This window comes from Ornithorhynchus anatinus, chromosome 13 (assembly GCF_004115215.2).
Source record: "Ornithorhynchus anatinus isolate Pmale09 chromosome 13, mOrnAna1.pri.v4, whole genome shotgun sequence".
Taxonomy (NCBI): domain Eukaryota; kingdom Metazoa; phylum Chordata; class Mammalia; order Monotremata; family Ornithorhynchidae; genus Ornithorhynchus; species Ornithorhynchus anatinus.
This window is the reverse complement of record NC_041740.1, coordinates 40182375-40197607: the sequence shown is the minus strand read 5'-3', so window position 1 is coordinate 40197607 and position 15233 is coordinate 40182375. Positions and strand designations below refer to the sequence as shown.

Genomic DNA, 15233 nt, shown 5'->3' with positions numbered 1-15233 from the left:
GGTCACTGAGGCAGAGAGAAGTGAAGCGACTCGCCCGAGGTCACACAGCCGCTAAGTGGCGGAGCGGGGATTAGAACCCATGACCTCTGACTCCCGAGCCCGGGCTCTTTCCATTGAGCCACTACTAAGCGCTTGGGAGAGGACAAGACAACAATAAACAGACACCCCTTCCCTGGTTTCCGGGGAGCGGGGAGGGGCTCAGAGGGTGTGGACCGGCAGACCCTCCGTGGGCAGCTGGGGCCCGGTCCTGTTGTGTGGGGGGCAGGGCAGGACTGCCGTCTGTCCACTCGTGGCCCCCGCCCCGGGGAAAGCGAGGGTCAGACCCAGGCCGGGGGCCCCCCAAGCTCCCTGCCCGGACCCCCGCCCACCTGGTGCCCGGCCTGGCCCCGACCCCCCGCCAGCAGCGTGGCTCCTGATCGAACACAACGCCTTTCACAGCCTCCAGGCCGGCCCCACGGCCCACCCCACCTGTGCGCACGCAGCCGCTATAGAGAGCCAGCACTCGAGCTGACAGATGTGGACATGGGGCAGAGGATACGCTCTCTCTTAAGTGACAGCTCACCGAGGAGTACACGCGTACGCATACACGCACACGTGACACCGCGGGGTAGAGACACTCTAACACCACAAAACATCCCCTGCCGATTCCCGGAGGTTGACTCACCTCGGAGTGCCCGTGGGCCCCGACATACACTCGCGCACACGCACCACACACGGAGGCAAATTCACACCGCAGCAGGGTAACAAAGGCGCCTAGAATTTGCGTGGTGCTTTTTCATTCCGAAGCACTTCGACGCCCATGATGGCAGCTTCCACAGGCAGGGCGAAGCCCATTTTACAGCGCGCGCGCGCGCGGAAACCTGCCCTCGTGTGCCCCTGCCCCCCAACACACACGAACACCTCTAGACCATAAGCTTGTTGTGGGCGGGGATCGTGTCTGTGATACCGTTGTACTCTTCAAGGCGCTTAGTCCAGTTCTCTGCCCACAGTAAGTGTTCGGTAAGTATGGCCGACCGATAGCCATCCAGAGGGGTTACTGCAGAAGAGAGCTCCCCTCCTCACCCCCTTCGCCCCCAGGCGCCCGGGCCCCCTGGGCCCACCAACCCGGAGCCCCCGCAGGGTATCAGACCGGAAAGCAGCGGCAGCGCGGTTCCCACAGGCCGGGCCTGCAGCGCCGGCAGCGGAGCTAAGGACACCACGACCCCGCTCTTCCTGACCAAAATGAAACAGGAAAGCGGCTCCCGGGGCAGGGCCGGGGGACGGGGGGGGCCCCTCCGCCCCCCCCCTCCCCGGGCCGGGACACAGGGGGACGACGACACGGCTCCCACGTTGGGGGACCCAGGTAGGATATCCGTCCTCCGGCCGCTCCGCACGTCCACACGGGCGAGCGTGTGCGGGGCTGCACGGGTCGACCGCCCCCCCCCGGGGACCCCCGGCGGCCTGTGCGCCAGAAGCGGCGTGGCCTAGCGGATAGAGCCCGGCCCCGGGAGTTAGAAGGACCCGGGTTCTAATCCCGCCTCCGACACTCGTCTGCTGGGTGACCTCGGGCCAGTCGCTTCACTTCTCTGGGCCTCGGTTCCCTCATCTGGAAAATGGGGATTAAGACCGTGGGCCCCACGAGGGACGGGGACTGCGTCCAACCTTGTATCCACCCCGGCGCCTAGTACGGTGCCGGGCACACGGGAAGCGCTTAACGAGCACCGTAAAAAATTTTTAAGAGGTCGGGTCCGAGGGAGCCCCGGGCGGGCAGGCCCCCACCCGGACAGGACAGAGACCCGGGAGGGGCCGTAGCCTCTGGACTTGTGGATAAGGAAGGCCCCGGGGGCAGGAGTCCTGGGGCCACGCCAGCTGCCATGTCCACACTCGGGGGGGGGGTCCCTGGGGGCCGGCCCCCTGGGAAGGGTCCCGGGAGAGAAGGAAGGAGCACCCCACGCCCCAGAGGTTGCCCCCTCCCCGTGACCCTCAGGGCCGGACGTGATGGCCATCCCGGGGGAGCCGGGCCTGCGGCCCCCTCCCCGGGCGCCCCAAGGGGCACCCGCAGTCCCGGCCCGGGCCGGGGGGCCGGGACACCCGGGGTGTGGGAGCTGGGGGTGGGGAGGGTGATGGGGGGGCCGTCCTTAACTCCCCTCCCCCCTTCCCCACTCATTGTTAGAGTCTTCGCTTCCTGTTTGCGGCCGCTGGGCCCAGCTCATTTCCCGGGGAGGGAAACCGTCGAAGGCCGTTTGTCCCTCCCGGTCCGGCCTCCCGCCCCCCACCCTCTGCCCCCCACCCCCCGGCCGGCTTCGGGCGCCAGGGGGCGCTGCTGCCCGCACCCCCCCCCCTCCGCGACCCCCCAGGGAAGGTGTCCAACAGCCCCGGGCCGGGGGTGTCCCGGCCGTCCCGGCCGCGGGCTCCACCGCCCTGATTCTCGGCTGGCCTCGGTGGCCCCGGAAAGCACCTGCTGGCCCGGTGCCTTGGGAAGACCAGAGTCCTGGGGGAGGAAGGGGTCGACGCCCGCTGGGGCAGGCCGCCGGGGAGGGGACGGGGGGTGGTTCCGGTGGGGCAGCGGCACGGCGTCGTGGATAGAGCCCTGGGAGTCAGAAGGTCTCTGACTTGGAGAAGCAGCGTGGCTCAGTGGAAAGAGCACGGGCTTCGGAGTCAGGGCTCATGAGTTCGAATCCCAGCTCTGCCACTTGTCGGCTGTGTGACTGTGGGCGAGTCACTTAACTTCTCTGGGCCTCCGTTCCCTCATCTGTAAAATGGGGATTAAGACTGGGAGCCCCACGTGGGACAACCCGATTCCCCTATGTCTACCCCAGCGCTTAGAATGGTGCTCGGCACATAGTAAGCGCTTAACAAATACCAACATTATTAAGGTCATGGGTTCTAAACCCAGCTCTGCCACCCGTCCTCTGTGTGACCCTGGGCAAGTCACTTCACTTCTCCGGGCCTCAGTTCCCTCCTCTGGAAAATGGGGTTGGAGACTGTGAGCCCCACGTGGGACAGGGACCGTGGCCAACCCCATTTGCTTGTATCCGCCGCAGCGCTTTAGTACGGTGCCGGGGCCGTGGTGAGCGCTTAACAAATACCACCGTTATTAACCCCGGCCCGGTTCTGTCGGGGCGAAGCTCCTCTCCGTCCCTCGGGGTCCCCCGAGTCTCAGCCCCGGGTCTTGGGCAGTAAGAGGCCCCTTCACCCGAAGCAAGGAGGCCTGTGGATAGAGCACCGACCCGGCAGGCGGAAGGACCCGGGTTCTCATCCCTCCTCCGCCATTTGCCTGCTGCGTGACCCGAGCAGGTCATTTCACTTCTTTTTGCCTCAGTTGCCTCATCTGTAAAATGGGGACGGAGACCGTGAGCCCCAGAGGGGACAGGGACCGTGTCCGACTTGAGTTGCTTGTATCCACGCCAGCCTCCGCCACTTCTCTGCTGCGTGGCCTCAGTTTCCTTGTCTGTAAAACGGGGATTAAGAGTGGGAGGCTTGTGTGGGGCAGGGATTGTGTCTGACCTGATAGGCTTGAATCTACCCCAGTGGTTCAGTACACCGCCTGCGCAGAATAAGCGCTTAACGGATTCTATTATTATTATTATTGTTAAATACAATTTAAAAAGCCAAGAGCCCCAGCTGGCGGGAGCCTGGTCAGAGCTAATGACTGGACATTGAGCCTCTTCAGTTGCTTCCGTAGCTTTCGGAGCAGAGACCCACGGTGAGCGAAACTGGAGTCCGGCGGAGGTAACTGGGTTAAGTTGAGGGGGGGGAAGAAATGATTCGATCCCACAGTTGGGCTGCACCCGGGAAACACGGACCCCGTCATCCCCGGATTTGGGCTTGGGTGGGTGGGGGGGACTCTCCTTTCCCACCCCAGAGTGCTCCCTCCCCCTGTCTTCCCCCCGCCCCCAGCCAACTAGGGCTCAGCGTAGGGTAAGCGGGGAAGGCCGGAACTCCCTTCTTGACTTGCCAAGCCGGGGGGGGGGGGCCACATAGACCTTAATGTAATTATAAATAATACTAATTAATGATATTAATAAGCCCCGGGGTAAATAGAAGATCATCCGACTGGATACAGTCCTTGCCTCACGTGGGGTGCCCAGCTTAAGGCAGAGGGAGAGCAGGTGTTTAATGTCCATTTTACAAATGAGGAGACGGAGGACCAGAGAGGTTAAGTGACTTGCTTAAAGTCAGTAAGTGGTGGAGTTGGAACTAGAAACTGGCTCTTCTGATTCCCAGTCCTCTGCCATATTTTTTCAGGGTGTTAGTTTAGCGCTTACTAGGTGAAAAAAACCAGTATTGAGTTCTTACTACGTGCCAGGAGCTGTACTAAGCGCTGGATACAAGCGACTCAGTCGGACTCAGTCCCTGTCCCATGTGGGATTCCCAGTTCCCCCCGCCATTTTCCAGATGAGGGAACGGAGGCCCAGGGAAGTGAAGTGACTTGCCCAAGGTCACACAGCAGACAAGTGGCGGAGTAGGATTTCGAACCCGTGATCTCCCAGGCCAGCGCTCTATCCACTACTCCAGGCCGCTCTGTACTCGGCGCGGCACTAAGTAGCCGGGGTAGATAATAATTAATAATAATTATGGTTGTTGTTATCATTAAAAACAATTTAAAAAGCCAAGAGCCCCAGCTGGCGGGAGCCTGCTCGGAGCTAAAAGGTCAGGAAGGCTGGACATTGAGTCTTTCCACTCGGTTCCGTAGTTTTTGGAGCAATAAATAACAAAGAAGTGAAGTGACCTTTCCAGGGTCACACAGCAGACAAGTGGCAGCACAGGGATTTTGGGCAAGTCACTTAACTTCTCTATGCCTCAGTTCCCTCATCTGTAAAACGGGGATTAAGACTGCGAGTCCCATCTTCATTCATTCAATCGTATTTATTGAGCGCTTTCTACGTGCAGAACATTGTACTAAGCGCTTGGAATGTACAATTGGGCGACAGAGAGCGACGATCCGTGCCCGACGACGGGCTCACGGTCTAAACGGGGGAGAGTCCCTGTCCCCTTTGACTAGCTCGTATCCACCCCCGCGCTTAGGACAGTGTTGGGCACATAGTAAGCGCCTAACAAATACCATCGTTATTATTATTATACGATGGAAGGAATGAATGAATGAATGAATGAATGATTTAACCCGGGTCCTTCTGACTCAGACTCATGCTCTATCCGTTAGACCACACTGCCTCCCCAAGAGAGACCCTCAAGCCCAAGTACCAGCTGCCCCGGGGTAACGGAACCAAGAGTCCCAGGTTCCCAAAACCGTCGTCAGAGAAGCAGCGCGGCTCAGTGGAGGGAGCCCGGGCTGGGGAGTCGGAGGTCGTGGGTTCCAATCCCGGCTCCGCCACTTGTCAGCTGTGGGACTTTGGGCCAGTCACCTCACTTCTCCGTGAGAATGGAACGGAGACTCATCTAGAAAATGGAATGGAGACTGTGAGCCCTACGTGGGACAACCTGATGACCTTGCATCTAGCCCAGCGCTTAGAACAGTGCTTGGCACATAGTAAACGCTTAACAAATACCAACGTTATTATTATTATCGTCTCCCCCTGGCTGTCGGGACCGCCGCCACCCCGGCCTCCCTCCTCGCCGGTCTCTGACGGGATCTCATCCCCTCGGAGCCGGGTGGGTTTCTGACTTCCACCAGGCCCCCTGCCCACCCACCCCTTCCCCACCCGGTGACTTGCTCCTTTTATTCATCCCCCCCCCAACCCTCTCCCAGCCCCACAGCACTTACGGCCACATCTGTAATTTATTTATATTAATGTCTACCTCCCCCTCTAGACTATAAACTCACTGTGGGCAGGGAATGTTCCACTGTACTCTCCCCAGTGCTTAGTGAGAAGCAGCATGGCGTAGTGGAGCGCAGGCCTGGGAGGTGAGAAGGTCGTGGCTTCTACTCCCGGCTCCGCCACTCGTCCGCCGTGTGACCTCGGGTAAGTCACTTCACTTCTCCGGGCCTCAGTGACCTCATCTGGACAATGGGGATTGAGGCGGTGACTCCTACGTGGGACGGGGACCCAACCCGATTTGCTTGTATCCACCCCAGCGCTTAGCACAGCGCTTAGGGCCGGTACCCGGCGAGCCCTAAACAAATGTCGCAATCGTTATTATTACAACAGAGCGATAAATAGAAACACTCCCCATAGTGAGTTTACAGTCTAAATCCTGCTGGTCACTCACAGGGCGATTTCTCCCTTGGCTATTTGATCCTGTGGGAGTTGGGGGAGCCGAGCGTATTTATCGAGCACTCACTGGGTGCAGGGTGCTGTGCTGAGCTCTTGGGAGAGGACCCTCTAACAACACGCATTCCCTGCCCACGCTGAGTTTACAGTCTCGGGACCGGGGGCAGACGTTAATAGAAGTAAATAAATTACAGATACGGACGTAAGTGCTGTGGGGTTGGTGGGGGGCAGCGGGTTAAAGGAGCGAGTCAGGGCGACGCAGAAAGGAGTGGGAGAAGAGGAAAGGAGGGCTTAGGCGGGGAAGGCCCCTCGGAGGAGATGGGCCTTCGCTAAGGCTTCGAAGCGAGGGGAGAGTCACCGCCCGTCGGATAGGAGGAGGGAGGGCGTTCCGGGCCGGAGGCGGGACGTGGGCGAGAGATCGGGCGGCCCGATAGACGAGATCAAGGTACAGTGAGAAGGTTGGGATTAGAGGAGCGAAGTTTGCCGAGCCGGGTTGGAGGAGGAGAAGTAGCGAGGTGAGATGGGAGGGGGAAGGGTGATCGAGGGCTTTAAAGCCAGTGACGAGAGAGAACAAGGACAGCAGAGGGAATTTCAGAGACCGTCGCCCTCTCGACGCCTTCCTTCTCTCAGCGCCTTGAAGATCAGTCAACGATTTCTCTCAGCGCCTCGAAGATCAGTCGACAATCGGTCGTATTTACTGAGCGCTTACCGGGTGCAGGGCACCGTGCCAAGCAGTCGGGAGGGGACGAAACAACAGAATTGGAGATCCGGGGCGAACCGCGCCTCGCCGCTCTACTCCGACCCAGCCTGCCCGCTTTGCTCCTCTAATGCCGAGCCTCTCACCGTACCTCCATCCGGTCTATCTGGCCGCCGACCTCTCGCCCACGTCCCGCCTCCGGCCCGGAACGCCCTCCCTCCTCACACCCGACAGATAATGACTCTCCCTGACTTCAAAGCTTTATTGAAGGCACACCTTCTCCGAGAAGGCTTCCCTGACTAAGCCCTCCTTTCCTCTTCTCCCACTCCCTTCTGCATCGCCCTGACTTTCTCCCTTTCTTCATCCTCCCTCCCAGCCCCAACGGCGCTTATGTCCATCTCTACAGTCTATTTATGTATATTCGTCTGTCCTCCCCTCTGGACCGCGAGCTCACTGGGGGCAGGGAATGTGTCTTTCTTATTGTTCTATCACCCTCTCCCGAGCTCTTAGTACGGCGCTCTGCACACGGTAAGCGCTCAATAAATACGATCGAAGGACCGAATGAATGAACCAAGAGACCGATGAGCGCTTGTGCCTCCGCAGCGTGGCCTAGCGGATAGAGCCCGGGCCTGGGAGTCAGAAGGACCCGGGTTCTAATGCCGCCTCCGCCACTTGTCTACTGCGCGACTCTGGGCAAGTCGCTTCACTTCCCCGGGCCTCAGTTTCCTCACCTGTAAAAGGGGGATTAAGACTGTGAGGCCCACGTGGGGACACGGAGCGCGTCCAACCCGATCACCTTGTATCCACCCCAGCACTTAACACAGTGCCAGGCACATAGTAAGCACTTAACAGATACCACAGTTATTATTCTTACCAGTGGCTAGAGCCCGGACCCGGGAGTCCGAAGGACCCGGTTTCTCAGCCCGGCTCCGCCACGAGTCCGCCGCGTGACCTCGGGCAAGCCACTTCATGTCTCCGGGCCTCGGCTCCCTCGCCCGTAAAATGGGGATTAAGAATATCGGTGTCGGTTAAGCGCTCGCTATGTGCAGAGCACCGTTCTTAGCGCTGGGGCAAGATACGGGGCCATCAGGTTGTCCCACGTGAGGCTCCCAGTCTTCATCTCCATTTTACAGACGAGGTAACCGAGGCACAGGGAAGTTAAGTGACTTGCCCACAGTCCCACAGCTGACAAGTGGCCGATCTGGGATTCGAACTCACGACCTCCGACTCCAAAGCCCGCGCCCTTCCCACCGATTAAGACCGTGAGGCCCACGTGGGACACGGACCGCGTCCTACCCGCTTAGCTCGCGTCTACCCCAGATCTTAGAAGAGTGCCCGGCGCAGAGCAAGCACCTAACGGACACCATCATCACTCCTGTCATCAATAACAACGAATACCATAAAAGAGCCCAACCGCAAACCGATCAGAGAAACAGTACGGAAAGACGAGGGAAAGGGGTGCGTGGACGGGGGGGGGGGGAGGGCGGAGAAGAAGGGATCCCGCAGGGGCGGGAGTCGCGGGAGACGCCATCCCCCAGAGACAGCCAACTCCGGGCCTCCTCGGGTCCACGGAGCCGGACGACCGACCCGCCGGGCGGCTGAGCCCGGGCCTGGGAGTCGGAGGATGTGGGTTCTAATGTCGGTTCCGCCGCTTGTCTGCCGGGTGACCCCGGGCAAGTCCCTTAGCTTCTCTCTGCCTCGGTCGCCTCATCTGTAATGATAATAATACCGGCATTCGGTAAGCGCTCACTACGCGCCGAGCACCGTCGTAAAAAGGCTGGGGTGGCCATGAAGGTCATCGGGTTGTCCCACGTGGGGCTCACAGTCTTCACTGTAAGCGTTTAACAGATACCATCGTTATCAGTAATCCCCATTTTACAGTGGAGGTAACTGAGGCACAGAGAAGCCAAGTGACTCGCCCAGAGTCACACAGCAGACCAGTGGCGGGGCCGGGATTAGAACCCACGACTTCCGACTCCCAAGACCGGGGTCTTGCCCCCCCCCCGCCCCCCCCCGCGAAACCCACCCCGCCCCGGGGGGGTTCGGCCGAACCCTCCACCCGGGCCTTCTGGGGGCCTCTTTCGCCCCCTGGGCCGACCCGTTCATTCACTCAATCGTATTTATTGAGCGCTTACTATGCGCGGAGCACCGTACCAAGCGCTTGGAACGGATGATTCGGCCACAGACACGGTCCCCGCCCACTGCCGGGCCAATCGGGGGAGACGGACGGACGGAAACAAGACAACGTGATCGGGATAGATAGATGGAATCGAGGGGACGGACACCTCGTCCACAAAACACATAGGCGCGGAGCACCGTACTGAGCGCTCGCTCCCCGCCCAACGACGGCCTCGCGGTGTAAACGCGGGAGGCGGACAGAACGAAAAGACGACGTTTTCGAGATCGACGGGATCAAGGGGACGGACGCCGCATCGACCGAATAAACGAGGCGATAACCGGTCTCCGGCGAGGAGGGCGGAGCGGAGGCCGGTCCTTCCCGGGCCCGGCTCCCGTCCCCGGGCCCGGCTCCCGTCCCCGGGCCCGGCTCCGTCCCCGGGCCCCGCTCCGTCCCCGGGCCCCGCCGTCCGGCCTTCGCCCCCTCGTCCTCGGCCCCGACTCGGCCCGCGGTCTCGGGGAGAGCCCCTGACCCGCCCCGTGACTCAGTTTCCCCCGGGAGGCCAGGGCGCGAGGCGGGCCCGCGGAATGCGGGGAGTCCGCCGGCGGGTCGGGCCCGCTCCCCCGTCTCCGGGCCCCCCGCCCGTCCCGGGCCGCCCGCCGGGGCCCCGCGGGGGCGAGTGTCCCCCGGTCCGGCGCCCGCCGTCCGGCGCCGCCCCGTCCGAAGCCCCGCCGTCCGGTGCCCCCCGGTCCGCTGCCTCCCCGTCCGCTGCCCCCCGTCCGGCGCCCCCCGGTCCGGTCCCCGCCGTCCGGTGCGCCCCCCCCCCCCGTCCCGTGCCTCCCCGTCCGCCGCCCCGGTCCCGGCGGCCGCCGCCTGACGCAATGGGGCCGGTCCTTGCCGCACGGGTCCGGGCCCCGGGAAACCGGCCCCGGCCGTTGCATCATCCGGCCCCGAGGAGGGCGGGAGCCAATGGGCGGCGGCCCGGGGGCCGGAACGGACACTCCCGCCCGCCAATGGCGGGGGGGGGGCCGGAGCGGGACGGACCCCCATTGGCCGGAGGAGGCCGAGCCCCGAGCCCAAGGGTTTAAAGGGCCCAGCGGGGCCGGGGCAGCGGCTCGACCGGAGTCGTCGCCCGTCCCGTCTCGGCCCGTCCCGTCTCGGCCCGTCCCGTCCCGGCCCGTCCCGTCCCGGCCCGTCCCGGCCCGTCCCGCAGCCGGTCCCCGTCTCCCAGTCCCGGCGGTCGCCTGGTCGCGGGCCCCGGCCCTGCCGTCATGAAGCGGGAGCCGCCCTCGACGCCCCCCGCGACCCCCGGCCCCGAGCCCCCCTCGCTGTGGATCTTCGGCTACGGGTCCCTGGTGTGGAGGCCCGACTTCGCCTTCCGCAGCCGCCGCGTGGGCTTCGTGCGCGGCTACAGCCGTCGCTTCTGGCAGGGCGACACCTTCCACCGAGGCTGCGACAAGAGGGTGAGGGCCGGCGAGGCGTCGAGGGGGCGGGCGGGCCCGGGCCGGCGGGGCGCGGGGGCGCGGGGGTCGGGCCGGCCGGGGCCGCTCACCCGAGTCTCTCTTTCCCCCAGCCCGGACGAGTGGTGACCCTCCTGGAGGACCGCGAGGTGAGCGGGGGGCGGCCGGGACGCCGGGCGAGCGCGCCGTCCTCGACGCCCGGGAGCGCGACGGGCCGGGGGGCCGGGTCGGGCGCCCGCGCGGGGCGCCGGCCCGGGGGCGGGCCGGCGGGGTCCGGGGGGCCGGGGCCGCCGTCGCCGCCGCCGACCCGCCCTTCCCTCCCGCAGGGCTGCACGTGGGGCGTCGCCTACGAGGTGCGGGGCGAGCAGATCGGCGCGGCCTTGCGGTACCTGAACGTGCGGGAGGCGGCGCTGGGCGGCTACGACACCAAGACGGTGGACTTCCACCCGCGGGACGCCCCGGACCGGCCCCTGCGGGCCCTGGCCTACGTGGCCACCCCGCGGAACCCCGGCTACCTGGGCCCGGCCCCCGCGGAGGACATCGCCGGCCAGATCCTGGCCTCCCGGGGCTGCTCGGGCCACAACCTGGAGTACCTGCTGCGGCTGGCGGACTTCGTGAGGCTGTGCGGGCCGCAGGCGCGGGACGAGCACCTGGCCGCCATCGTGGACGCGGTGGGGGCCCTGCTGCCGCGCCTCCGCCCCCCCGGGACCGCCCCCGGCGCCGGCCTGAGCCCCCGGACGCCCCGCGCGGGGCCGGGACCGCGGAGGGTGGGCCGAGCGGGACTCGGCCGGACCCCGGCGCGCCGCCCCGTCCCCCCGGACGCCCGTGCGATACGGACCGGCACCCGTCGCCTCCGCTCCTCCTCGCCCGTCCCCCCCCCCCGCCCCTCCCGTTTCTATTTATTGACCGACCCGGGGAGCCCGGGCCGGCGGCCCCGCTCCCGCCGCGACTCCCCGGACGCCGCCGGCGGGGGCCGGGCCCCCCGGCCGCCGGCCCCCGTCGCCGCCGCCGGCCCGCGCCCGGCCTCCGGCCCCCGTCCGTCACCTGTGGGTCCGTCTCGCCGGGGTCCGGGCGGCGGGCTGGGGCTTAGGGCCCCCGGCGGTCCCCCCTCGTTGCCGCCTCCGGGCGGGCGGCCGTGACTCTGGACAATCCCCTCCCCGGTTCTATAAACGGTCCCTTTCGCCCCCTGGGCTGCTGGTGTCTGCCGCTTCTTTCTCCCCCTGAACCTGGGGGTGGGGATGAGGGCTCGGCGCCCTCGGCGAAAGGGCGGGGCGGGCGGTGGCGGGGCCGGGGGCCGGAGGGGCCGGTGGGCAGAGAGGGGAAGCAGCTGAGCTCCCGCCTGCCGCACGTGCCCCTTCCCTCCTCTCGTCCCGGGAACGCGGCCCCACGGGCTCCCCTTCCGGACACGCCCGGCTCCCGCACGGAACCGGCCAGGCGCGGCTGCGTCCGGAGGGGCCGCGGAGCCGGTTCCCTGCCGGAGGGCCGTTCGGGGAGCTGAGCCCCGGGGAGGGGCGCGAGGAGCCTTTATAGGCCCGAGCCCCCGGGGGCCTCCGGCCTAGCTGGGGCTCGTCCCCTCGGGCGTCGAGTGTGGCTCCTCCCTGCCGGCGCTCCGCCCGGGGGCTCCCCCGGGGGCCCTCGGGGCGCCCGTTCCCCCAGGTTGCCGGGCCGCCGCCCCGCGGGGGCCGTGACCTCCGGCCCGCTGCCGCGCCGGAGCCCGGGGCGGTTCCGGGGACCTGCGCCCGGCCCGGCCGGCGGGCGGTCGCTACCCGAGGGAGGGGGAGCCCGGTTCCGGCCGTCCGGGGGGGCGAGAGGGTCGGGGAGGACACCGGGGAGGACGCCGGGGCGGTCCCCGGAGGGCGCGTCTAGCCTCCCGTGCCGCCCGCCCCCTGCCCCCGATGCCCTTTCCCCTCTTCCCTCCCTCCCCGCTCTGCGGTCAGGTGGGCCCGGCACCGTGAGCGGCGGGATGGGGGCGGGAGATGGCTCCGGCCCCGCCGCGCGCCCCCTCTCCAAGTGGGCCGAAGGGCGCCTTCCCCTCCCCCGTGCTCTCGGCGGGGCGGGCGGTGACTCGAAGGGGCCGTCCCCGGGGTGAGTTACAGCCGTGTTTACGTCCTCCCGCCGTCGCCTGACCGGGAGCGTGCGGCTCGGCGCCGGGCGGGCTCGGTCCCCGGTCGAGGGGCGGGTCGGCCCGTCCCCTCGGCGGCCCCGGCGGCCCCGGGGCGGTGGCGGGCCCCCGGCCGGTCGGGCCGGCCGGCGGGGTGAGGGAGGGAAGGGATTCTGGCGACGTCAGCGCGTTCCTGAGCCGTGACGGGCATTCCTGTGTGTTTACGAACAGCGCGGCGCGTGCGAGGGGGCCGATGGGCCCACGCGGTCCGCCGGGGAGCGGGGATGGCCCGGCCCGACCCCTCCGGGGAGGCTACCGGGGCGGGGGGCCGCCGGGCCCCCCCCGCCCCCGCGGACCCTTCTCCGACGGCCCCCGCCGCCGCTCTTGAGGGGCACCCGGTCCGGGGAGGAGGCCCCCGGGGGCCCGGGGCAGGTCCCGGTGCCGCCCCCTCCCCCGGCGCCGTCGCGGCCGAGCCCCGAGGACCCGACTTCACAAACGCCCGCCGTATACCGTTCTCCGCGGGGAGCGGCGCGGCCCGGGGGCTAGAACGCGGGCTCGGGCGGCGGCGGGCCCCGGGTCCCGATCCCGGCTCCGCCGCTCGCCCGCCGGGTGACGGCGGGCGAGTCGCTTTACTTCTCTGGACCTGCTGCTTCATCGGCAGAAGGGGGATTGAGAGGGAGCCCCATGTCTCACGGTTTCCATCTCCCCCAGCGTTTAGCACGGTGCTCGCCACGGAGAAAATGCTGAACGAAGGCCATTTAAAACGATACAAATAACAAAAAGCGCTCCCCGGCGGTAGTCGGGTCCTCGAGTGGGGAACTCGACACGGAGGCCCCGTGTCCGGCGACGGTAACCCAGCCCCGATCGCGGGACGGTAGGGGTCGAGCGCTTGCTGAGGGCCGGGCACCGTCCTACGCGCTGGGGCGGGACCCAGATGACGAGTCCCCGCCCCACGTGGGGCTCACGGTCCGAACGGGGGAGCGAACGGGTATTTTATGCCCGTTCCACAGATGAGCTCCCCGCCAAGGCCCGGCGAAGTGAAGTGACCCCGGCTCGCGCCGAGGCAGGCAGCGTGGCCTCGTGGATAGAGCGCAGGCCCGGGAGGCAGGAGGTCACGGGTCTAATCCTAACCTTGGGGATGTCGCTTCTCTGCGCCCCAGTTCCCTCGTCGGGGAAATGGGGATCCGGACGTTGAGCCCCGGGTGGGACGGGGCCCGTCGTCAACTCGACCCGCTCACATCCTCCTCAGCACGTAGTACGGCGGCTGGCGCGGAGTAAGCGCTTAACGAAGGCCGTGAGTGTTATTATAAGAGGCGGGGCCGGGGTTAGAACCCGGGCCCGCCGACTCCTAGGCACGGGCTCTTTCCACCAGATCACGCTCTGGAGCCTCCTGAGCGAGTCGGGCCGGTCCGGGAAGGCCGGTTGGGTCAGAGCGGGGGGGGGGGGGGGGCCTCGTCCGACCTTTCCCGGTCACCAGTGGGGCGGCGGGGCTGCCGGGAGCCAGCGGTGGGAGCCCGGGGCTCGAATGGCTTCCCACTTGGGAAAGCCATTCATTCGATAGTATTTACTGAGCGCTTACTAGGCGCAGGGCACCGCACTAAGCGCTCGGAGTCCTCCGGCCGGCCAGCACGTCGAGCACACGCTGCTTGAGAGAAGACAGGGCGCTGCGGTAGGGCCCGGGAGTGAGAAGGACCCGGGTTCTAATCCCGGCTCTCCCTCGTGTCGGCTGTGGGGCCGCGGGCGAGGCACAACTCCTCTGGGCCTCGGTTCCCTCGTCTATAAAATGGGGATTAACGGCGTGAGCCTTCTGTGGGACAGGGACCGCGTCCAACCTCATTCGCTCGTATCTACCCCGGCACTTAGAACGGTGCTCGGTGCTCGGGGAGCTCTGAACGGGCACCGTGATCATCGTCAACCGAGAAGACGGGCCACGGCGAGACGCGTCGGACCGCGGGGAGGCGTGGCCGGGCGGGCCGGAAGCCGACGCGTGCTCTGGGAGGGTGAAGCCGGACCCGACGGTGGTCCCGCCCCGGAGGGAGGGTCCCTCTCCGGCGGCCACGTGACCCGGCCCCGCTCTGGACGCGGCCCCGGTCCCGGGATGATGCCGCTGGGCCAGGCCTGAGGGAAGGGTGGGTGGACGGAGGGACCGGGGGGGGCCCCCCGAACGAGACACGGGGAAGACGACCGGGAGCAGGGCGGCACAGCTCAGTCCCGGGGTGGCCGGAGACGATCCCGGGCCCGGCCATGGTGAGCGCGGAATGTATCTTACGTTATGTCGTCCTCTCTCGGGTATCTAGTACAGAGCCCCGCGCAGAGTAAGCGCTCAATGGAAGACGGATTAATCGAGCCCCATCTTTCACTACGCAAGGGGACGGTCTACCCGGCCCGCGGAGGGGAGGAGGGCGGGGGCCGGGCGGCGGCGCTCGGCCGCCACGGATCCCCCGTGTCCCCTCTCGGGTCGGACCGGGCCGCGGGACGGGGCGGACGCTCGGCTCCGTGGATACGGAGGCCTCCCCCGGGCAGGACGGGGTGCCGTCGGAAAGGGGGCCGCTTTCCCCGCCGTCGCGGAGTTGCGGGCCAGGAGGAAGGGAGAGCCGCCCCGGCCCCGGGCCGCCCCATCTCCACCGGCGTGGGGGGACGGGGGGTTCTGGGTGACGGGCCTGAGCCGGGAGAGACCGCAGAGACTCCTGTTTACATAAAATTATCT

At 66.5% G+C, this 15233-nt stretch overlaps 1 protein-coding gene across 1 annotated transcript; it reads left to right on the top strand.

Moving 5' to 3' along the window:
• Nucleotides 1–10158: 10158 nt before the first annotated feature.
• On the top strand, nt 10159–12291 carry CHAC1 (ChaC glutathione specific gamma-glutamylcyclotransferase 1). Its single transcript, XM_029077405.2, has 4 exons — nt 10159–10428; nt 10539–10574; nt 10752–11294; nt 12082–12291. The coding sequence occupies exons 1-4, from the start codon at nt 10237–10239 to the stop codon at nt 12289–12291; spliced, it is 981 nt and encodes a 326-aa protein (XP_028933238.1). The 5' UTR covers nt 10159–10236.
• The last annotated feature ends 2942 nt before the right edge of the window (nt 12292–15233 follow it).

What these genes read in the sequence shown, in the direction of transcription:
- CHAC1 (XM_029077405.2), top strand. Translation starts at nt 10,237, where the DNA reads ATGAAGCGGGAGCCGCCCTCGACGCCCCCCGCGACCCCCGGCCCCGAG. An exon ending in CCCTCCTGGAGGACCGCGAG is followed by an intron (nt 10,575 to 10,751) that starts GTGAGCGGGGGG and finishes TCCCTCCCGCAG; the next exon opens with GGCTGCACGTGGGGCGTCGC. An exon ending in GCCTCCGCTCCTCCTCGCCC is followed by an intron (nt 11,295 to 12,081) that starts GTCCCCCCCCCC and finishes CCGTTCCCCCAG; the next exon opens with GTTGCCGGGCCGCCGCCCCG.